This window comes from Anastrepha obliqua, chromosome 1 (genome assembly GCF_027943255.1).
Source record: "Anastrepha obliqua isolate idAnaObli1 chromosome 1, idAnaObli1_1.0, whole genome shotgun sequence".
Taxonomy (NCBI): Eukaryota; Metazoa; Arthropoda; class Insecta; order Diptera; family Tephritidae; genus Anastrepha; species Anastrepha obliqua.
The window spans coordinates 18,410,449-18,435,433 of NC_072892.1; the positions used below are offsets into that span (position 1 = coordinate 18,410,449).

General features: G+C 38.3%; 1 protein-coding gene across 2 annotated transcripts in view; it reads right to left on the reverse strand.

The window, feature by feature from the left end:
* Positions 1-7,100: 7,100 nt before the first annotated feature.
* LOC129250003 (uncharacterized) overlaps positions 7,101-24,985 on the reverse strand; it is a 61,330-nt gene continuing 43,445 nt past the window's right edge. For both annotated transcript variants that reach the window (XM_054889659.1, XM_054889658.1), the window contains exons 3-4: positions 17,341-17,463; positions 7,101-8,642 (exon numbers count right to left, since the gene is read on the reverse strand). In XM_054889659.1, coding sequence (XP_054745634.1) covers positions 7,962-8,642; positions 17,341-17,463 — 804 coding nt within the window. In that variant the 3' untranslated portion in view covers positions 7,101-7,961. The remainder of the gene's footprint in view (positions 8,643-17,340; positions 17,464-24,985) is intronic.

Below are 24,985 nucleotides of genomic sequence, written 5' to 3' on the forward strand. Positions count from 1 at the left end.
TTTGACAACACCAGACCGAAAAAAGTCGTTTCGATATAAATGAGTTTAAAGTTTGAGGTGCAGGAGCGCGCGGACCGCTCTCTACATAGTTAATGGGCTGTATAAGCTATAATATTGCGAATTTCCGCATGAAAATTTCACAGTATAATCTTAAAATACTGTATTTTCGGAATATTGAAAAAACAAAACATCGATTTATAGAAATTTCTAGACCACTGGGTCCCCTCAAATTTGAAAGTTTGAGAAAATTTCTGTAGATTCTTCGGTAATATGCTCAGTGACAGTACTATGATCGCCAATAGTTTCCATGCGTTCATGGTAATAAAGTCCAACCCGCAATCTAGGTATTCAAGGAAGCACTGCCAGCCTTAAGTCTTCTTAGCCCTCGAATTCAGTTGACATATTTCTACTTTTGTCAAACCCTGCGTTTTGGAAACAGTTTTTATGGTTTCCGTTAGACCTTTTGCCCTGGATTCTTTTACGAAACATTTACTATATTTTAGTTGAGCCTCTGAGACATTTGCAATATTTTAGTCGAGCCAGTCGGTAAGTTTACTAAGTTATGCTTGACTTGAAGGCTTCGATAATAAATTTTAAAATTTCGAATCCCGCCTTGATCTAAAGGCTGGTAAGCCGAAGCCGTCTGACTAGGTAGAGCAATTTTTTCATAATCTTCATACGTAAGTCACAAGAACTAATAGTATTTTTCTGTTTTGCAATTGCATTTTTTTGTCGAATTCCATCAGACATTGTTTTATCACTTCTCGTGTCATCCATGTCTTCTTAATTGATTGCCATTTTATAGGAAGTTGTTTAATATCAACTAACGCAAACGCTCTTGGACGAGCAGACTTCCGAATAACAAGAGGTTTTTATTTTGCCCGCGCCATATTTGCACAAAATAAGTATTTCCTTTGATAATTTGCTTCCACGTCATACCTCATTTTTTGAAGCTAAAGTTTTCTTTGGCAATGCTCTGTAGAAAAGGCCTATCTTGCAGCATTTGATGACATTACACCAAATGTAATGGACTGCTTTTTATCTGGAAAAATCATATTTGTAAGATTTGATTAGTAAAACTTACCTACCAGCTAATCCCCGTGCAGAAAAATTTGTTTCCTTGTAAGCGTTAATAATTTCAATTTTCCACTTCACACTAAGGTTTGATCTTCCCATCGCATTATGTACGTATATTCGCTATAACGAAAAAAAAACATCACTCTTTATTCGAGAATGCCCCTTTTTCCATTTTTTTATATTTTCTCCGCCTATGAGGAGTTCACGTCCGCTCAACAGAGGTTTGTGCGTCAATTATGTGAAAAATAACTGTCCGCGCCCGGCCAAGAGAGTGTCCGCCTAAGAGAGAGTAATTTGTTCCGAAATGTATATTTAAAACTTGGTATAGGAAACACACCTCGTATGCAGTCCAAAGAAAGTAATAGAAAACTATTGGGTATGGTAATAAGTTTCCGTCCTTTCTTAGCCAAAGTTGCGAATTATTTAAACAATTAAACAATACCTGATATTATATGAAGTATGTGCTATTGGAAGCTACAACTTTACTCCATCTTTCAGGCAGCATACGGATTCCTCTGACGAAAAATTCGAGTTTTTTTGACTTGATCCATTCATTGAGCCAGTTTGCGATGCTCTCGCAAGAAGTGAACTGCTCTCCTATAAGGGCTGACTGCATTGATCGGAAAAGATGGTAATCCGAAGGTCCAATGTCTGGGAAATACCGCGGATGGGGCAAACTTTCCCAATTCAGTGACTGAACCGATTTAACAATGTGTGACCTAGTTTTTTGATGCAGCAAAATCAATTTGTCATGTCTACTGTCCCATTCCGGCCGCTTTTCTCCGAGAGCTCCATTCAAACGCATTAGCTGCAGTCGATAACGATCGCCAGTGATGGTTTCAGATGGTTTAAGGATTTCATAATAGATGACACTCTTCTGATCCCACCAGATGCACGACATTACCTTTGAAGCATGAATTTTTTTCTTAGCTGTCGATGGACCTGGTTCACCTGGCAGGCTCCAACATTTTCGACGCTTTTGGTTGTCATAAGAGATCCATTTTTTATTGCCAGTGACAATGCGATGCAGAAAACCTTTTCTTCTCTGCCGTTCAAGAAGCATCTCACACGTCTCTAAACGTCTCTTCATATTCCTCTCCTTCAATTAATGTGGCACCTAATTACCTGCTTTCTGGGCCATTCCTATCGCGTGCAAACGTTTACCGACGGTTGATCTGTCAACATCCAACTCTGTAAGTCTAAGTCTGTGCCAGAAAAAAGGAACCGCGATTATTTATGCAGTATAAAAGATATATATGTAAAAAAGTTTTACATGAAATTATACACAAAACTACGAGTCGCAATTATTTAATAGGCCGTGTAGTCTTCATCATTGTCTGGCATCTTTTTCATGCTTTGAACCAGCTTTTCTGCGTAGCTCGTCGACAAACAGGACTAGGTTTTGCGAATTTGACGCACGAGTTGCTTTAAATTATGGACTGGCCTTCAGGCAAGATACATTTTCATAGTTCTTCACACATTTTCAATGCGGTTGGCGTTTGGGGACTGAGAAGGCCAGTCCAATACTGCGACGCCATTTTCTTGTTTTGTTGTTTCTGAATGTACCTATTTCTCTGAGAGCAGAGGTTTTTGATGATGTGGGAAGGTAGGATATATTTACCTCCTTCAGTCGACATTCGATAGTATTGATACTCACTTCTATGCCCTTTTTTGCAAGAACTGATCGCGCTTGGCGTAGTCACAAAGAAGGGTCCCGCTTAAAAAGTTGGACGATCACTTTATCCTGCTTTTTGGTCGTCACTCGCTTCAAGCCGCGCTCGGAAAAGTCATCAACATTTTTGTACCATTTATACTGTTGATTGCACATCCCAACAAACTTTTTTGATTTTTTAATCACTTTCGGCCCTTTTGAATGCGTCCATAAAAATACCGCCTCGAAACGCTTAGCGTACTTCTCACTCATTTTTGTTTGGTTGCATTTACGGGAAAGTTTCGAACGACACTAACCTGAGTTAGCATTGGCGTCGTAGCCCTTAAGTGGGACTATAATGCAGCAAAAAGCAGAACGAAATATATCTTGAAGTTACAAGAAAAAAACCGGTTATTTTCTTCTGACACAGGGTACGGCATGCATCTTCATCCAATAATTATTGTAGTATCTTCGACTTTTTTCGGTGTCCTTCGCGATCGTTATTACTCACTTCGAAATTGCCACTTGGGAAGCGTCGAAACCACTCTTTACAAGTTGTATTTGTTGAAGCGTGATTACCGTGATTTTCTTTAAAAGGTAATAATGAAGCTTGACGTCCCGCAAATGCGGTTTTTTCGGAACGAACGTAGACATTTTTGGCGTTAGATAAAAAAGGATCTTTATGCTTGAAACGAATGTCAACTACTGGGATCGAGACCTCACATATACACCTTCAAATCCCCAGTATATTACTGGACCGAACACAAGCGACGCCTCTTCTATGAGGGCGGAAGCTTATTCCCATACCTAATAAGATTTCGTTTACTTTTCGCTTTCTGTTTTACTTTTTTCAATTAAACTCGCATTGAGAAACTTCTTAAGGGGTTAGAGGTAGCCAGAATTTTCAAAAGATTAGTTTTTTTTTGCATATTCTTAAAGTATAATATCTTAAAAGTATTGTGTGAAAATTTGAAGTGAATCCAAGAAATACTTTTCGTCTTATTCAACAATTAACAAAGGGCGCTGGGGCGCTCCGGAGAGTTCGAGAGCGTTCGGGAGCAAGTAGCTAACTGAAAAAATGGATGCTGCACGTATCAAAGTGGCAGATAAGCGCGCTAACGATAACAATCGCGAAGGTAGAATGCTACGTAGGCAACAGCATATCGATATTTTGGAAGCTGCTATGACAGCTGAAGAACTATTATATGGCCCAGGAATAGGTGACACAGTGTAAGTAATTAAATAATTCGTATAACTCTACATAAATCGATAGCAAAACTTTAAATGCGTTTTTCTCAAAACTATGTTTTTTGAACTAGTGATCACTGTAACTTAAAAACCGCTTGGTAGATTTTAACGAAATGTATACTGCTTTTGAAAAACATAAACAACTCGTGCCTGATCGAAGGATTGTTTTTTCAAAATTTCGATTTTTTTTAACAAATAACTGTCGGTTTTTTCTCGAAAATCTGAAAAATATTTCCTGAGGCCGCCATATTGTTAATTTTGAAAGAAAAGCTTCGATCAGGCAACATATTATCTATTAATAAAACTAATTTCCCTTGTCTGATTGATTTTAGATGAATCTTCAAGGACTTGTGATGATCACCGCAAGGGACTTCTGGAGAAACGGACTCTCCAAGCGATAACTTTTACAATTAATAATTTTTTTTTTGTTTTTTGAAATTTTGCTAAAGTCAAGTCGAAAGATGATGTATTAATGCTACGTTTTTATGTTTGTAAAATAAAGCAATTGACTAGCAAAAAAAAAAAAATTATTGAAAATCATCATTTTTCAGGCCTCTGGCTACCCCTAACCCCTTAACCTCAAATATTCCATTCCATTAAGAAGAAAAAATCAAAGTTTGGTTTAGTTGGCAAGCCGTTTTTATTTTAATTTAAAATATTACATTAATTTTTGTTTAATACTTTATGCATGTATGTATATCTGTATATGTATATGTAAATATAATTAATTATTACCATTCACATTATTGAAATTTGTGGAGAATTGGGGTATGTACAAGAGTTGACTTTGACGCCACTTCAATTGATAATTGAATATTTGAAGCATTCGCATTATGTAATAATTTTCTAATATTTCTTTAACAACATCGAGGTAAAACATCATGACTCTAAATATTTTACATGAAATTAACAATTAACAAATTGTGTTGTCTGTCACTAACAGCGATGTACAATAGTTGTTGTTGCTAGTTGCTCTGTGTAAATATTTATATAGGTGTGTGTAGATAACATTATTGTGTCCAACGGCATTTATGTCATTAAATTTATCATTTTTTTATTTTTTTACATGGTCACTTCATTAGCTAGTATTTATGTACATATGAATGTAGGCAACGTACAACAATTTAGTGGACATCAATTTTATTGGTAAGGTTGTTTTATGAAGTTTTCTAAAATGGTTTAACACTCGTTTGCTAAAATCAAATGCCTCTCTTCACGTTTGTACTTTGTAATTGTTAGTGAAATATGTGGGTAAACTGCCGTCCTTTGGAGATGATCAACAGCTGCACGAAATCGATGGATTATTTATGATGTAGTAGTAAGTAATTATTTAAGTTGTTTTTGTAATATTATATAAGTTTCGTTTGTGTTGAAATTTTATTTTAGTAAAATTTACATTTTTATCAATGCCCAAAAGAGAAGCATACAAACATTTTTTTCTCTTTTTTTTTGTAAAATACGAATAAATATGCATAAATTATAGCTTAAAATTACGAGCTGCCATTATCTTAAGTTCAATGCGTTAAAAGTATTTCGTTTTAAGAGTTGATTAGTAGTTTGTTTTACTTTCATTTGAGAAAGATTTTTTAATAATTTTCTATTAGCCTTTCAAAAAAAAAAATCTTACGCTTCTACTATAACTTGAGTTATTTAGTTTTCTTTAAAGCAGGTTTTGTTAAAAAAAAAAACTTAAAACAGATGCAGATGAATAAAAAATCGTTTCCGCCCGCGGAAGTCGTGGAATTGAAAGTTAAGCGCAGAAAAACTCATTCCAGACATAATTCTAACTACTTATGCGATTTTAGTGCTCATTAACGATGATTTGTGGGAGAGTGAGAGGGGTATGGAGCAGTAAGTACCATAGCTACAGTCAACTTCATGCAACTACAACAATACCTGCGTAAGTAAGAGTGTTACAAAGTTTTTTTTTTACACGTAAGTATGTAAGTGTATACTCGCCTTTGAGTGGTAAATACATACATACATATGTATATGGATAAAGTGGATTTCTTGTTTTAAATTGCTCGCGCCACAAGAAATGGAAACGACTTGAATTTTGCGAGTGCGAAGAAATATTTAAATGACTTAATTTTTCATATCTACGTGTGTGGCATTGAGTTAAGGGTGTTGTCGAACTGTGTCAATTATTCCACTTAGAGCAAGCACCTGGCCTATAGCTATGAAACCGGAATTCACACACACAGCTGGCTGCAAATGTACATACGTATGTGCCGTTTTCTTTGAAAGTGGTGTAAGTCCATTTTGACTAAAAATTAGCTAATGATAAAAATATAGTACAATTTACTATCAACCTTTTATTTATAGACTTGTTCCAAAAAAATCTCATTGTTTTTATCATTAACTAAATAATTTTTTGTCAAAATGGACTTACACACCGCTTTTAAAGAAAACGGCTCACTTTTTCACTTTTTGCTGACTTTGAAAATGATGTAAGTTCTTCTGAAGCCATTAAAAGTATACATTTTCGTTAATCACACTTAAAAAATGATTACAATATTAATTTAAATCAACTTAATATTTAAAAAACATAAAATCAGTGCTTTAACATATTCCAATATTTTTCAAACCATTCAAATGCAAATCCTTAAATATCTCCATATAATATAAAATTAACTTGCACAACTTGCAAAGAAAACGGCTCATATGTAGGTATGTATGAAATTTTGAACTTAATCAACCAAGTGTTTTTAAAATTGCTTTCTCACGTCAGTCCGTTCTACGTAGCCGGAACGACTGGGACTTATGTATATCCGGCAAAAGACTATCACTTCAGCAGTATTCCTCGTATATGTATGGGGAATGCTTATGCTGCTGCCACAACAACAACAACAATATTGGATAACTGCTAGCAACGGCCAGTTCATACAACTAAAATTTCTCACAAGAATGCCGTTTTCTGCTCATTTGCTATGCTTTGCTAATTATTTTGAGAATTGTTCTCTTCTCTTCGATAACAATAACGAACGTACTTTTGCATGTACATACATGGGCATGTTCCCCTCAGCCAACACAGCATGCCCATATACAGCGTGGGAAAATGCAATGATTTTTTTCATACGAATCCGCCTTCGTAGGTATACTATACACCTGTTTCATGTGCATGTGCATGTATGCAGGTATGTAAATGGTTAAAGAGATTGAACAAATAGAATAAAATACTTACAGAAATAAAAGCTGTAACTCTCAGTTTATAACCTGTTGGAGCGTAAAAATTATTTTGTTTTTACAATATACACCTTTTTTAATATGGTTACCCTCCGCTTTTTAACAGTCATACATGAATGAGAAATGTTGTTAAGTCAAACTTTAAACATAATCATTTCCATGTCGACTCTTTTCTGTTGTTATTTCTTTGGGACCATCTGAGCGTTTAGTAGTTGAATCTATGCAAATAAACGACAATTTTCAATTTCTTTTTTCCAAAGTAAATAATCGCTTGTGATCTGTGTAAATATGTTTATTAAATACTTTTATTAACAGAGCTTGATTTTTTATGGTTTTGATTTTTCATTCAATTCTTTGTTATTACTTTTTATTTTACACACGTTTGGGCTTTAGCTTATGCCATTGTGATTAAACAACATTTAATGCATTTCTTAAGACCCCCATTACTAAAGACGATTTCATCATATTTAGTTGCAGTTACAATTCGACACCATTTTCAAATGTCGTATAAATCACTATAATTTCACTAAAATATATGCAGTTAAAATAGTTTTGATTATAAATATATATGTATATATGTATATGTGGCAACATATGTATGCTAAAACTATGACATAACACTGAAGTAAAAACCAAGCAAAGCAAAGCGCATCGCACGGAGAACTTCGCCTTGTTTGTATGTTTGTGTGTTTGATTAATTGGTGTTCAACGAAATACGTGTACCCTTGGACTGGAGTGGTTCAAATAATGTCGCTGGTGTGCCGGAGTGTCTGGATGCTTTTAGGAAACTGCTCACTGCTTACTTTCTCATGTTGTGGTGTTTCTTATGCAGACCATAAAAGTACCGCAATTGATAATCAGCATTGCCGTCATTTCCTTCAACTTGCTCACCATCTACCAGTAGATTGCCAACCTTTGCTGTGCGATGCTCGTTGCCGGACAAGTTTTTGGTCAGTGCGTCACTTTTGCCGACAGCGTCGACGTTGCTGTTGCTGCTGCTGCTGCCAGCGTCCTTACCACCAGCCCATTGTGCAGTGCCTCTATTCCCATCTGCGGCACCATTTGAGTTTTTCTTGTCATTTGCCATTTCGTTGGTCATTTCATTTGCAACCGCTTTGTAAGTAGTTGTGTCTCCATCTGTGGCATCCATCTCAAGCGCATTGATGTACCACGGAGTGTGCCTGGCTGCCTCACCTACGCTCTCGCTCCCAACAAGGTCGATGGCGGGCAGGATGCTATCGTACATGTAGGCTGGTCGTTGTACGTAATCGTAGATGGATACATCAGGCGAGTACTCCATTTGATTGGTATAATGTGGTTGCAACAGCTGCTGCAGTTGGAGTGGTGTGTTGTACGAGTATGTTGGCTGATGGTATGGTGTGCGGTTGAGGAGGTATTCCAATTGCTGTTGTTGTTGTTGTGCTTGCGCTGGGAGCATACGCTTGCCGACGTTCTTCAATATGGCACGATTCAATTCCACCTGTTGGAGTAATGTGACCAAATGAAAGGACAATTACATGAGGAACTTGCAGGCTCTGGGGAAATTTGTATGCATTTATATAATGTATTTGAGGGGCGGGCAAACAGACGATACACTTGACCAGGAGTCTAATGTTATTCTTTTAGCGCAGCGTTAATTGAATTTGAAATTATTTACAGAGTGCTGGCAACATTTGTACACAGGGATATGCAATTGAAAGGAAACTGAATTACAAAAAAATATTTTTTTTCTATTGCTTGTATGCATTTTTTCAAATATTGATAAATGCATTTATCACGAGAAGCTATTGAAGCCTGCACCGGAAGGGAACTGCGCTTTTTCTATAAATACTTGATGTCGGAAAGAAAATTAAAAAAATATATATTGGAGAGCTTTGGGTTTGAAGTGATAGAGAAGATTGTCTTTACTGCAGCATGTGAAGGCACCCCGCACAACACTAACCCCCTTTTCACATGCCCTATGAAACCCACTCATCTAACACCCCTCTGCCTCTGGACCCAAACCGTCGAAACAGCTAGTTTCCTGGGCCTACCGTTAGATGAGCTAGACGAAGACGACCGGTGATTACGCTACACTGACAGGGTAAAGGTACTGCTACAATAACAACAACATTGTCTTTACTGATTTGAGCCACTGAATCCATAGGTTTTGACTAATAAAAGAAAGAAACTGGCAACTGCTGAGCAAAGAAAATTTTCTACTGCCTTTGACTGATTCTGTGCATCTGAACCTGACCCAATGCACTTTGCGCCCGAAGAAATTTATTTATTTTAGCTGCACTGAAAATTATACAGGGTGCTCCGAATAGAGGGGTCTTTGAGTTTGAAGTGACTGAGAAAATTGTGTTTAATTATTTGAGTCACTGAATCCATAGGTTTTGACTAATAAAATTTAGCGCTCTAAATAATGAAATAGCCGAATGGGTTGGTGCGTGACTACCATTCGGAATTCAGAGAGAACGTAAGTTCAAGTCGCGGTGAAACACCAAAATGAAGAAAAAGTTTTTTCTCATAGCGGTCGCCCCTCGGCAGGCAATGGCTAACCTCCGAGCGTATTTCTGCCATGAAAACTTCTTAAAAAAAATATCTGCCGTTCGGAGTGGGCTTGAAACTGTAGGTCCCTCCATTTGTGGACTCGGCCAAACACCCAAAAAGGATGTACGCGCCAATTATATATATAGTATGTATATGGTATACATAAATAATGAAATGTAAATTTGTATGTCGAGAAACTGGCAACTGTTGAGCAAAGAATATTTTCTACTGCCTTTGACTGATCCTGCGCATCTGAACCTGACACAATGCACTTTGCGCCACGCAGAAATTTTTTTATTTTAGCTGCACTTTCCTGTAATTACATTCACACATACATGAAAGAAAACTATACAGGGTGCTCCAAATAGAGGTGTCTTTGTAAATATAATAGAGGTGTCTCAGTAACCTGCCTCCGTGGAATGAAATGAGTTTTTCCACAGCTGAATCGCTTATTTACAATTTAATTAGTTGTGTTTCCCAAGCCGCTCGATTTCTACAAAGGAACTATGTGAGGAAATACAATAAAACTGTCTCATTTGAGCAATATCTCCTAAATTTCTGTTTTGTTATCATAGAAGCGCTTGAGACCCTTAAGCGGAATATCGTTTGAGCCATTTGTGAGATGGAACCATGAGCCGTCAACAAGTAGGTTTGGCAGCATGCGCTGCAGTGGAATCAGCCGAGACATCCGCATGAATGAATTGTGCCTCATATGTTAATTTTATTTCCTTAAAAAGGAAAATACTTGTATTTGAACCTGCCTGTTCTTATGAATTTACTTCAACACTTTTCTTCCAAGTATGCAGATGCAAGCTGACATTGATGATGAGTTGACAAATCAATTTATCATGCGACTCGTAGAGTGTATCTGATGTATTGCCATCGGTTGGGAAGGCCACTAAGTAGAAGTGAAGCACAGGCGCGCATGTGAGAATACATGTGAAGTTGCTAGTGAAATAAAGGAGAGATAGGATGACGTACATTTATAGGTATTCACACATACATATATAAGTGCCTGTTTACATAGATATACAACTTTTCACTACCGATTCCGCACACTTCAAAAAATCAGTAGAAATTGATCACTACCGAAAAGTTATGTTTGTTGCTAAATTCTGTACTAAATTTACATTGATTTAGTTGTTTTTGTTTTAACATTAATAGAAGCCCCGTCAGTGTAGGGTATATCACCGGTCATCTTCGTCTGGCTCATCTAAAGGTAGGCCCAGGCAACATGCTGTTTCGACGGGTTGGGTCCAGAGGCAGAGGGGTGTTAGATGAGTGAGTTTCAAGGGGCATGTGAAAAGGTGGTTAATGTCGTGCGGGGTGCCTTCACATGCCGGACATATGTTTGGTATGTCGTGGTCAATTTTGGATAAGTAGGAGTTTAACCTGCTACAGTATCACGAGGAAGCTGGAGCTCTTCATCTGCTGTAGGTGGTGGTTGGACTCCGATTATGGCATTCACAGGACGGGAGCTTAAGAACTTGGTGACGGTCTCTCGTTGAATGTCGTTTATTGACTGTCTAAACACTGTCTGGTACAGTGGATTTTTGTCAGTCTTTTCCTGGATCTCGTCGGCGTAGCTTAAAAGGTGTCTCCTGACATGCCTAGGAGGCGGCTCTGGCTCAAGCAGGTGTCTGCAAGGGTGAAACCTGTGGTAGCACCCTAGGAGGAACTGCTTGCTGAGCAGTTTGTTGTGCTCCATTACAGGGAGCATTTGTGCCTCATTGTGAAGGTGTTTAATAGGGGACATCAGGAGGCAACCGGTCGCTTTCCGAATGGCAGTATTTTGGCATGTCTGTAGCTTTATCCACTGCATGTCACTAGTTCCAAGCCACCAGACAGCAACAGTTCCTTGTCTTTGCCCTAAGTGCTGCCGGCAAGTGATTTGAGCACCTTGTTGCAATTTTGGACTTTAGTGACAATTGCGGTTGTGTGCGCTGAGAAGGAGAACAAACTGACGAAGGTTACACCCAAAATTGTGGGATAGTTTACCGTCGGAATTGGTGTGTCATCGACTCTTACCTTGAGGGACAGTTTGACCTCCTTTGTCCAGGTGGCAAAGAGGCTCGCCGTGGACTTAGTGGGGGAAAGTTGGAGATTCCTCGCAGTGAAAAAGCGAGAAAGGTCGGTGAGATAGTTGTCACTGCCATTTGAAATACTCCCGGCAATACTTGCCAGTATTCAACTACTGGTTTTTTACAACGCCATCATTACTTTTTTCACCTCTCTTGCATTCTAACTTTCACATTTATACTCTTAATCCCAAGCGTAATACTGTACAATAACAACGGCTGACACCATTTTGTACAACTTCAGAAACAAACTTCAGCTTTTTTAAAGGAAATTAAAGTTGAGTTGCTTGTCTCCAGCACTCTTGCATAGAACGAACGAAATCTTCCAAGAGTCTCCTATGATTTATATATTATGTGCCTCAAGTGGGCTGATAACAGGCAGAGGCTTGTATGTGCATACCCTATATTTAGTAAAATTTTTTACTAAAGCAGAGTATTAATATTAGCTCGAATACAGTAAAAGAATGTATCGACGTTTTGACAGAACTATCACAGTATTATGTAATAAACCTGCCCTGGGTGCCGGGTCAGAAGGCAACTGCAAAGCAGATGAACTCGCCAGGTTGGGTACCATATTACCGATCCAACCAGACAAAGCGAGCATACCTATAGCTTTAGCTACTTGTAAGATGCTTATAGACAAACACACTATCAGAGCTGCCAACAGGCTATGGACCCAGTCCCTGACCTGTGCAACAAGTAGAATGGCGTGGCCAGAATGGAACATGGGCCGCACAAACCGACTGTTGAAACTGAACAGGAAGAACATGAGAAATCATCTTGGGGTTCTAACAGGGCATTGTCCGATTGCCAGTAGACTGGGAGCACCCCATAACGACTATTGCAGAAGCTGTAACGATATTGGAGAAGAAGAGACTATAGCACACTTTCTATGCGGGTGCAAGGCTCTGGATAGAAGAAAGTTCAATATTTTAGGAAAAAGTTCCCTGAATAACTTGGCAGAAGTAGCCAATATAAAAATAATAAGCCTTGTTAGATATATTATAGCCACAGGTTGGTTCAAAGTGGCTGAGTTCGAATAATCCAAAGGCATGACTTTTTTAAGCGAGACGTTTTCGCAAAGAGTGTAAGTAAATTTTCGCAAAATTTTTTTACGTTCACTATACGTTCATAGGTTTTGAGCGCTTTCAAGGGTAACGATCACTCCGGCTAAAATTATATAAGATTTAGTATAGATTATATGGATGAGATTTGTGAGGGGTTGGATAGGTCCGTGCACTTAGTTAGGAAGACCATTGCACTACACCCAGTTAGATTAGAGTGGAAGGAATAGAGGGACAGGATAGATATTATATGGATGGTAAGACTGAAAAATTGGTTTGAGGTCACTCTTTTGCGAATCCTTTGCATTCATTGATGAATCTTAAGAAGTCCGGAAGATTAAGAGTATAAACTTTATCGATATTGAGTACATCGCATCCCCATAGGCTAAGTCTGATACGCCGAATGCTCTGCAGTGTCTTCATTCCCACGGCAGAATAGGCAAATGGGGTCATCATATTGTGGAGCAAATGAATAGTATTGCGGAGTTAAGAAAAGTAGAAATGGCTCAGTAGTTATTAGTGACTTCTGTAGCAGCTACCGCAAAGTACGGCGATATTGTGGAGGCGAATTTCATACAAATGGCCTACGAGCAGATTGAAAAGTACCACAGAAGTATCGATGAAATGCAATTTTATTTGGTTCGATTTTATTTTTTAAAAACACTTTTCTTAAAAAAATTTGCCAATTGCTGCTGAGCGATGCTCATAATTTTTTTTGTTTATATTTGTTTAATGTTCATGTTGACGTTTTTCTCATTTCAAAATTGAAAATATGGGTTGATAGTCCGACATGTAATGCTGCAAAAAGAATTTGTCTAAAATGGGACGTCAGGCGCTCAAAGGCGCTGCTTAGTCGGTCAAGGAAAAAAGTGTCTATGTTAATTGCTTTGGCCACACGTCACTCTCTCCTCGGTCGACATGCTCAAAGCTTGAACGCACGTCATTCCGACTATTGCAGAATCTGCAAGAATGAGGAAGAGGAAGAGTCTGTCAGACATCTTCTCCACGTGGCGTGCCACTAGCTTTAGATACTTTGGTTCATTGTTCTTAAAATATACTGATGACCTTAGGGATATATAAATTTCATTACGCGATGAGCAAGCAGGCTTCCGTCCCCATTGGAGTTGCGTAGATCAACCGAATACTCTGAGTATAATTATTGAACAATCCTTAGAATGGAACACCCCACTTTATATGGTGTTCATTGATTTCTAGAAGGCACACTGCAATATGATCTTCCCTCGAAAAAAAGGAGTTCCTACAAAAATTGTGCAGATTATAAAGGCACTATACTGTACTACAGAGCTACAGCTCTCCACAATGGCGCCACAAGCACTCCATTTAGAATAACACCCGGTATGAAACAGGGCTCCCCACTGTCGCCACTTCCTTTCCCGGCCACACTTGACTTGAAGTGATGCAGTATGTTGAAAAAGGGAGCCAAGACATCGCTTGGACGCTCTCCCGACCTCGACTATGCTGACGATATTTGCCTGCTTCACACAGGCATTCCGACATGCAGGCCAAATTCGATTTTATAGTCACCGCTGCACGAAACGTTGGCCTGGAAATAAACAGCAAGAAAACGGTAGCCATGCGAATCAATAATACAAAATCCCAACAAAATTGTAACCGAGAGAGAAGCGGTGCAGTATGTTGAAAGTTTCTGTTATCTCGATAGCATAATTTCAACGAATGGTGGCGCTGAAGAAGACGCAGAAAACCGTCTGCTTAAAGCTAGGTCAGCCTTTGGACGGTTACAGCCAATTTGGAAAAATAGACAAATCTCGCAGAAAATTAAAACAAGAGTAGTCAACTCATGAGTAAAATCCATACTCTTATATGGCAGTGAAATGTGGCTGGTATCGAGAAGCATTACGCAGAAACTAGGAAGCTTCCTTATAAAGTTTTTTGGCCGAACACTATCCGAAATACGGACTCATGGCAGACCACCGAGCAAGATTCCATCCAAAAGGCGATAAGTGGTCGTAAATGGCGAGCACAATCTCAGAAAGGACAGGGAAAGGATTTGCAGAACAGCATTGGAATGGAACCAACAAGGACACAGACGACCCACGAAATACTTGGAAGCGTTCTAACCTTCGTGAACTAGAAACAGTTAAACCAACGTGGGATGTCGTAAAGAGCACAACGCTTAACAGAATAAAATAAAAATATTTTTTGAAGCCCTATGTTCCCAAGTGGAATAATAAAGTAATAAAAAATAAATAAAAAAATTAAGGGCTTGCACCTGAAACGAAATGGTTTGACGAGGAGTAGCAGGGAAACTGTCACTGTGGTTTTAAAATGGATCGGCAATTTTCTACGCGAGTTGGTTTAAAGACCGACTGCCACTTCTACGTACCTACCTGCCTACCTCATTTGGCAATTAATGTTGCTAGCAACATTTCACGGCAAATCAAATGCGTCTTGCTGGCGAAATTTTCCGGCTTAACTCGAAATGTGCCATATTTTAATGCTCGTTAATTGTTCTTGCATACTTTTGGCGCTTCAGCCTTTCAGATTATATTTATATATATAATTGGCGCGTACACCCTTTTTGGGTGTGCGGCCGAGCTCCTCCTCCTATTTGTGGTGTGCGCCTTGATGTTGTTCCACAAATGGAGGGACCTACAGTTTCAAGCCGACTCCGAATGGCAATATTTTTGTGAGGAGCTTTTTCATGGCAGAAATACACTCGGAGGTTTGCCATTGCCTGCCGAGGGGCGACCGCTTTTTGAAAAATGTTTTTCTTAATTTTGGTGTTTCATCGAGATTCGAACCTACGTTCTCTCTGTGAATTCCGAATGGTAGTCACGCACTAACCCATTCGGCTACGGCGGCCGCCCCGCCTTTGAGATTACACCGATGAATCTCGAACTATAACCCAATTTCCGTATGCTTAGTAGAGTCATGCGTGTCATAATAGATGGCGTATGGAATTGACTTATAAATAAAATATTGAATGGTTGAGCGTAAAAATTGCCATTGTCAACTCCTATGAAAATCTGGTAACAGAAACTCAGGTGTGTGGTCATAAGCCTTCCTAATATATTCCATCTCAAAGAAGGCAATCTTACGGGACATGTAAGAATTCTGGGTTGAATTCTGAACTCTACGTGCCCGACAGTCCACGACAAGATGGAAAGGAAACTAGAATTGTCCAAGAAATTTAAAGTGGTCATTAATGCGAAAAACCACCACTGAGAATGTCTACGGAGAGGAATGTGCTGTGCCAACATTAACATTCTCTCTGACAGTCAAGCAGCTCTAAAATCGCTGGGTAGCTTCTCATTCCAATCAAGGTTGGTGGGAATGTTTTAAAATCCTCAACACTCTAGCATCAAGAAATTTTGTTACCTTGATATGGGTTCCGAGACATGAGGGGCATGAAGGGAATAAAATTGCGTACACTTTAGCGAAAAAGGGGGCAAACACTTCCTTCATAGGTCCTGAACCTTTCTGCGGGGTTAATAACAGCTTCAAAAGTGCCTTTCTACGTGAGCAGGAACAACGAGGCTTAATCGATTACTGGAGAACCCAATCGGGCATGCGGAAAACGAAAGGACTCATAGATCCCGAACGGATAAAGGCAGAAGCAATCCTTAACCTAAGCAGAAAGGACATAAAACTTTACACTGAACTACTAACAGGACACTTAATTATCACATGAAAAAGATAGGTGCGATAGAAAATGATTCGTGTAGAATCTGCAAAGAGGCACAAGAAACAGCAGAACACGTTCTATGCGACCACCCAGCAGTGGCACGACGCAGACTAAATTACCTGGGAAATGGAGCCATACATCCAAATCTGCTGGTACAAATTAAGTATACAGCAGTTTTAGGATTTATTAACAGCCTAAAACTGTTTGAGTAGGCTACATGGCTGAGCAATAGATCTCTTCAGGTCGCTGTGCATAAAGCGCCAATCAATAATAATAATAATAAAAAAATGTGGCCATCAGCTTGACTAAAACAATTTCGCTAAGCATTTTCAAATCCCCCTACTTAAGCGCTTCAGATTTTTTTATTTTGGTAAATATGCACTCTGAATTAATTTGAACACAGCCGATATTTATGGGCTTTGGTAAATAAGACAGCAGCCCTCAGAATGATTGATGCCATGATTTAAATTATCATATTTTTCTCTTTTTTGCTTTAGAGTTGAACAAAGTAATTTTCGAGTAATTCAAGTAATTTGCTAATATATATTTTTGCTGAATTGCCCAAAGTGGCGCTATTTCCTTACTGCGTTTGTTCAGAATTCCTTCAAAATTACGCAAAGCGGCTTACGCTTTGATGATTAAAGACTTGACAAGGCAGTACAGGGGCTGCAAGAGTATAGGCAATAAACTGCGTTACGGTTGCGGCTGCTAAGTTCGCTTTTTTAGAAAAATGTTTCATGTACTTCTTTCAACTTTTAGCGCGGAATTTTTGGAATTTCTAGTATTGCACTAATGTGGAAATGTTTGTATTTAAGCCGTTACTCGTTCACTCACCTGTCTCGTATTTTCCTTCATCTGCCTTCGAGCCATTTCCAGCAACAATCGTTTGCGCAGCACGTCCAACGGATTCACAATTGACAATGACGGTTTGTTTCGTTTCTCCAGCAAATAATCATTCTGCGAACAGAGATTGAGATTCAATTGTGTTGTTGTTTAAGTGTATAAAAGTTTATATGCATTTTTTGAAAGAAAACAAAGATGTGCCTTAAAGAAACAAAAGTGATGAAGAAATAATAAAGTGGCTGTTTAATGCTCTGTTGAATATTAAATAATTCTAGAACAATGAAATATATTTCAGTTACGGATCACTCGGGGAGAGTGCGTATATTGTGCTACAATTTATGGTGTATTACGAGTGAAAGTAGCAAATGGAAAATCATCAGATAAACACTACCCACACACCCAAACACACATACATATCATAAATACAAATATTTTTGGCTGCGGTGCAGAGCTGTTGGCATTTAAAAATATTTAAAAGCTTTTCTGAAAATACGCATATTTGTGCAGCTACAGTTATAAACCGATTTAAGTATAAATTTATACAATATGTGCGCATGTATGCACGTATGCGTGTGGTGGTAGACTTTAATATGAAACAATGAAATTTTCGAAAATGATAACTGATGTTTTTACAGTCACTCGCCACAAACAATGGTAATTCTCCCGCTGTTACGAGCCACTTGGATTTTTTTTTTAATTTATGTATGTGGAAGTATGCAAATTTGTACGAGCATTTGCTGCCGTTAACCACAGTGTGTGCTGCATTTGCTGCCGCTTTTTATGTGACTTCGGCTGTGGCATTGTGGCTGCGGTCGCCGCTGTTGGTGGTTGCCTTTGCGTAACGTGCACGTATAACAAGATCGATGTATATAATTTGTATACCCGTCGAGTGCGGCTGCAATGGTCAAATAATTGAAACATAACAACGCACATTTGTACATACGAGCACTTATACATACACACTTGTGCACATATGAATGCATATTTTGGTGTTCATACTATGCAGCTGCCTTTTTTGTTTTTAACAAATATAATTTTCTATTCTTAAACAAATATATAGATAAATACATATTTAGAAATGTGGATGACGTATGGAAACGGGAGAAATGCGAAGGTAATTATTGCCTTCGATTGCATGTTACGAATTCAAGATGTGCGTAAATAATTTATTACTCATACGCACCGGTGCCTTGTGTCGGGCAATAAAGAGATAGCACTCATGTATTTGTATCAGGTGCTGTTTTAAGAGCTGGCGAACTTGAAAGGATAATATTGGGTTGTTCGGAAAGTAGTTTGATTTTTTTGTGAATATATCGAGCTTCGAGGTTACGACCACACCTTTTAGGTGGTCATGAATAAAGGGTGGTTAAATTTCAAGGGCCGATATTGAATGTGAACCACACCTAATCGTCAAGTTTTGTTTCTGCATTTCATTTGACATTTTTCAATTTCAGACCAATTCAATTTGAATAATGGAAAGATACACAATCGAGCAACACGTTAAAGTTAGGCAACAGTGAATGACCGATTTTCGAAGAAAATAATCTTCAGTGATGAGCCACATTTTCGCCTCAGTGGATTCGTCAATAAGCAGAATTGTGGCATTTGGGCGAATGATAATCCGAGAGTGATTGCTGAAAAACCAATGCACCCACAAAGAGTGACTGTTTGGTGCGGTTTATGGGCCGGTGGCATCATTGGGCCGTATTTTTTCCAAAAAGAGGCCGGTCAGGCAGTTACTGTGAATGTTGTTCACTATCGTGAGATGATAACGAACTTTTTATGGCCCGAATTGGAAGATATGGATGTGGACGATATGTGCTTTCAACAGGACGGTGCCACTTGTCACACAGCTAACGAAACAACGGCTCTTTTGCGCGAAAAATTTGATAGCCGAATAATCTCACGTCGCGGCGATCATGTGATTTGACACGGTTGGACTTCTTTCTTTGGGGTTATTTGAAAGAAAAGGTGTGTCGTCGATAAGTCAGCAACAATTCAAGAGCTAAAGGATGAGATAATTCGGCACATTAACGGCATAGAACCTCAATTATGCCCGTCATCGAAAATTTGAACCATCGGATGGAGGTGTACCGCCGAGACCGCGGCGGCCATTTGGCCGATATTTTGTTCCATACGTAATTGAGCTATGCCAATATTATCATAATAAAGAGAAATGACAATAATTTTCTAAAAAATTGTATTTTATTCAAAATCAACACCGGCCCTTGAAACTTAACCACCCTTTAGTTGAATTCGATAAATTTAACCTCTCACCGATCTCACGTGTTGTTATTCGCCGGTTTGCATCAACGAATGCTTTTATCGCTTCTTTATCAGCTTCAACCGACCTTCTAGAACGTGGACCAACTTCGACATCAAAATTGCCGGATCGAAATTTTGCAAACCAGTTCTGGCACTGGCGTATTGTCAACACATCTTCTCCATATACATCGGTTGATTTCTTTCTGGCTTGAACGGCATTTTTACCTTTTCTATAGTAAAAAAAGTAAAATATGATGAAAATGCTGCTTATTGCTCTCCATATTTAAAAGGTCACCGACCAAAAACTACTGCGTAAATTCAATTTTACTTATTCACACACAAACCTTTCTATATCAGCTGTCGAAACATAAAATGACAATGCGACTTAAGTGTGAAGTTAGCTGCGAAAAATACAATTAAGTCCTCTGTCGGGAAAAAACGAAATTACTTTCCGAACAACCGAATATATGCAATTTTACGGCAGCTGAAAATAGCCGCCTCTTACATTAGGCCTTCAAATGAAATATATTTTTAAAGCCTCATATGAATATAAGGAAAGCAGACTTCCACATAAATTGTCGTGTGATAGGAGAAAACATTTTTTGGAATGAGCACCTAAATGAAATGGGCTCAGAATTTGGATTAACTTTCAACGATTGCATCAATAGTAGGCAGTGACATAGCCTTTGCATACAGTTGCTGACAGAATTAAATGCCAAACACAACCAGAGAACAAAGCGAAAAGGCACTTGCAAGCGCTTGACGCATTTACAGATACTTAGGCCAAACAAAGGGCCACAAAGAACCACTTCAAATTGGTACTAAATGAATCGCTGAACTAAATTCTGAGTATTATCTAATAATTTTCCTCTGTAAATTATAAGAAATGCTATCTTTTTCTTTCACTCATTACAATTGAAACTAGTTAATTAGTGATAAGTTTAATTTTACTTTGATTAATTTATTTAAAATTAATCTGTTTTCATAGTCTGTAAGAAATACATACTGTATTTTTTATACTATTAACTGAATAAATAAGTAAATAAATGTGTAATTTATCAAGACGTGAATTAAGAATTACGTAAAATATTGTCTTCGACACCAAATCCAAAGCACTGGTAGCAGAGAGTAGAGATCTATGTGAGATCTTTTTACAGATCAGCCAGCACTACCTAACCTAACCTTGTCATTTTCCGCCATCAAACCACAGTTATCGATATCGATAGTTTTTATGCTGCAAAAAGACACCCTATACAGGTGCACATGCACGGATGTATAATTAAATGAATGACTTGTGGCAGGTATTGCAGGCAATGTGAGCCGCATGAGGTAGTAAAACATTTACCTGTAGTTGTGTGTATGTATGTGTGAGTATTCGTTTGTCCGTGCATGGGGAACTTTTAGGCTCATGTGTAGTTATTTGTAAGTATGTGTACGTGCATATCTGGTGTGTGGTGCATGACAACTTCTGCTTGGGAAGACTCTTAAAAACAGTCTCGGACATCATTACGCAGAGAGGAGGTGTGGAAACACGCAAAGCTTATTACTGTAATCGCCGAAGGTAACAAGATAAATATCACAAATGAAAACAATGAGGTTTTTCACAACAAAACTTCTGGTGTTTGAATTCTTTGCTAAGTCAGATTGTCACCATCATGCACTTGTGAGCGTTTGTTTGTATGTGTGAGTGCAGGCGCGCGCGAACATGAGAAACTAAGGAAAACAAACTTTCACTTTACTTTTTGGTTTTACAAAAATAAATATTTTTACAGTTGTTTCACACACACACACACACACATACATACATGCACACAAACACACTAGTCCGAACGTTATCAAATACTCGCTGAAAATACAAGAAACGGCACGTGAGCTGAGGACGCAAACAAAGATCACATAAAGCCAAATGTTGGAGGAAGACAAGGAAATCCCATTTTTCGCTCAATGTCGCACGTACAATGAACGCGTGTGTACGAGTGTTTGCATGTGTATGTGTGTGTGAAAACATTAACGCATATTTACATGCGACTGTAGGGAAGTAACGACCACCGTAACCGGGTGGATTTGTGCGTGACTACCATGTAAGTATACATCATTAAAAGTTTGCGACTCAGAAAAAAAAAATAAAAATAAATAAATAATTGACGCGTACACCTCTATTAGGTGCTTCGCCGAGCTCTTTCTCCTGCTTGTGGCGAGCGTCTTGATTTCGGACTCAAATGGACTTTGCAACTTATACGTTTGGAATAATTTTGAAAAAATAAATGAAAAAATTGAAATTGAATAACTAATTGAAAAATAATAACTAACAGCACCGCAAAGTCTGGGCAATAACAAAAAGCTGTTAAATGGGTGTGGGCGGTAAATTTTAGCTTCCAGTAATTTGCATGAAATTTCGTTTGCATCTAAATAGCCCTTGGCCAAAGCAGTGGCTTGGTCCACTCGGTGCGAACAATTAGCTAACAAATTAAAGTTAATATTTTAAATGACAAAGAAAAAAAGAAAGCAAATATGTATTTAAAAGTATATGAAAATGTGTGTGTATGTATTTTCAAATCGGATAATAGGAAAAGTTTGTGTGCTTGTGCGGAGCGTGAGTTTCTAATTTAATTGTGCTGCTCAGTAAAATTTGTCTGAAATGATGCTCGATGTTTAGTTGCTTCTTGTAAGATTGTGAATTCCTTAAATACCCGCCTGCCCCTACCGCTTGAATATTCCTCTTCAGATGCCAATGTCCGATTTCTTTTATTGACCAGATGGTTTGGAGCGTTAATTGTAGTTAATTAAATAAACGGAATGCCAAGAGCTTAATTTATGACGATAAGTGCACACTAATGCATGCATATTTATACAAGTACAGTTGTGTTCAAAAAATAGTAGACTTAAACTCGACTAGACAAAATGTAGACTTAAGTTTATTAAAAATGTTAAATCGGTACCCCCGTTTGCTGTATTGATGGATGATATTAGCCTGCTACATTCATGCAAAGAAGTGACACCACATTCGAGCTTTCCATAGAGGAATAACAAACACAACCAACGGCGCCGTAGCCGAATGGCTTGGTGCGTGACTACCATTCGGAGTTCACAGAGAACGTTGGTTCGAATCTCGGTGAAACACCAAAATGAAGAAGAAGTTTTTTCTAATAGCGCTCGCCCCTCGACAGGCAATGGCAAACCTCCGATAGAGAGCAGTCCGCGCGCTCCGGTACCTCAAGCCTTAAACTCATCTATCTCGAAACGACTTTTTTCGGTCTGGTGTTGTCTGGTGAAATTTTAATTTGTTGTTCACAACATCAATGGCTATCGCCCGTACTAGAATCATATTATTTTTACAAATGTTTCGTATTTTTCTGATTAAAAAACTAAAAAAAGCCGATTTTAAGAGTGTCAAATTCGAAACCGTGCCATTTTGTCAAATTTTTTTTTTATTCTAGTACGGGACTAGTACTGATTAATAACTTTTTTGGTTTCTGTGTTTCAGACAAATAGAAGAGCCAAAATGGACAACACCGTCCAGGTCCAATTTTTGAGAAGGGTCAACTTCAGCGACATTTTTAAAATTATAAAAATTAAAAAAAAATTTTATGTAAAAATTCAAAATTTTTTTTTTAGTACGAAAATTAAAAATTTTTTTTTGAATGAAATTTTTTTATTAAATTTTTTTAAAGAAATTTTAAAAAAACTTTTACCATAAATTTTTGTATGTAAAATAAGTTAAATAAAAAACGTTAAAAATTTAAATATCGTTTTACATTTTTTTATTGTAAAAAAAATTGTTGAAAATACACTAAATTTTAGAGCCAACCATTCGAACCACCGGGACCCCAAAAGCATTAAGGTATTGAAATGGCCTGCATAGTTCCAAGAATTTTGAAATTTTTTGTGGTACTGGTATGGCTTTAAGGACACTATTTTATTTATTAAAATATGACTAAATTTTTAAGACTTTTTAGTCTTTTATAATAAAGGGTTTTCCAATAACCGGTGTTATCTATCGCTATCGAAAGATGATTAACGATTTTTTATGGCCGAAATTGGAAGGTATTAATCTGGACAACGTTTATTTTCAATAAGACGGCGGATACGTGGCACACAAGTAACGAAACAATTGATCTTTTACGGGAAAAGTTTTCGGACCGTCTCGAAGAGGTGATCACAATTGGCCACCGAGATCTTGTGATTTAACAGTTTGTGACTTATTTCGTTTGGGCCACATGAAAGAGAAGGTCTACGCCAATTCGTGGATGGAATTCGTGAGACTATCGAGGACACAGGGCAGCCATTTCGGTTATGGAAAATTTCATGAAAAGTATATTGTCCTGTAAGCGTAGTCGTGGTGGTCATTTGCCTGATTTTATTAGATGCACAACTAAGTTCCCGCTGTTTGTCAATAGATGCCGCCAGCAGTGTGTGCTAGTCGATTCTAACATAACCCAAACATCATAAACCAAGCTTAGACATACGGTAAACAAACTGCTTCGACACATTAGTGATTTTGTTTTGGTATCATCTACTTTTGGTTTTGTGAAAATGTCTGATTTTGTGAAGTGTTGATTTTCCTCTTTTATTCGGAAAAAAACGGCGGCTGAAGCGCATCGAGAGCTACAAAAAGTTTATGGAGATGCTGCTTTAAGTGAAAAAACGTGCCGAGATTGGTTCCGCCGTTTCAAAGACGGTGATTTTAATGGTGACGACCGTCCGCGTGAAGGAAAGCCAAAAACCTTCGCAGACGCCGAATTGGAGGCATTGCTCAATGAGGATCCGTGTTAAACGCAAGAAGAGCTTGCTTCAGTATTAGGAGTTACCCGCCAATCCTTTTCCAAGCGATTGCATGCTTTGGTAATGATTCAAAAACAGGGGACTTGGGACTTGGGTACCTTATGAGTTAAAACCAAGGGATGTTGAACGTCGTTTTTTTGCTGTGTTGCCTGTAAACAACTGCTCCAGCGGTAAAAAAGGAAGGGTTTTCTTCTTCGCATCGTGACGTGTGATGAAAAATGGATTCATTACAGCAATACAAAGAAAAGAAAATCATGTGGATTGATCGCGCTGGACCGGTCATGCTTCTACGTCGTCACCTCGGCCGAATATTCACGCTGCGAAGGTTATACTATGTATTTGGTGGGACCAAGTTGGTGTTATTTATTATGAACTGTTAAAACTAATCGAAACCATCACTGGGATCGGTATCGACTTCAATAGATGCGATTGAGCCGAGCACTGCGCGAGAAGCGGTCGCAATACGCGTAGAGGCATGAAAAAGTGATTATACAACATAACAACGCTCAGCCTCACGTTGCCAACCCCATTAAAACCTACCTGAAAACACTGAAATGGGAAATCCTACCCCACCCGCCATATTCTCCAG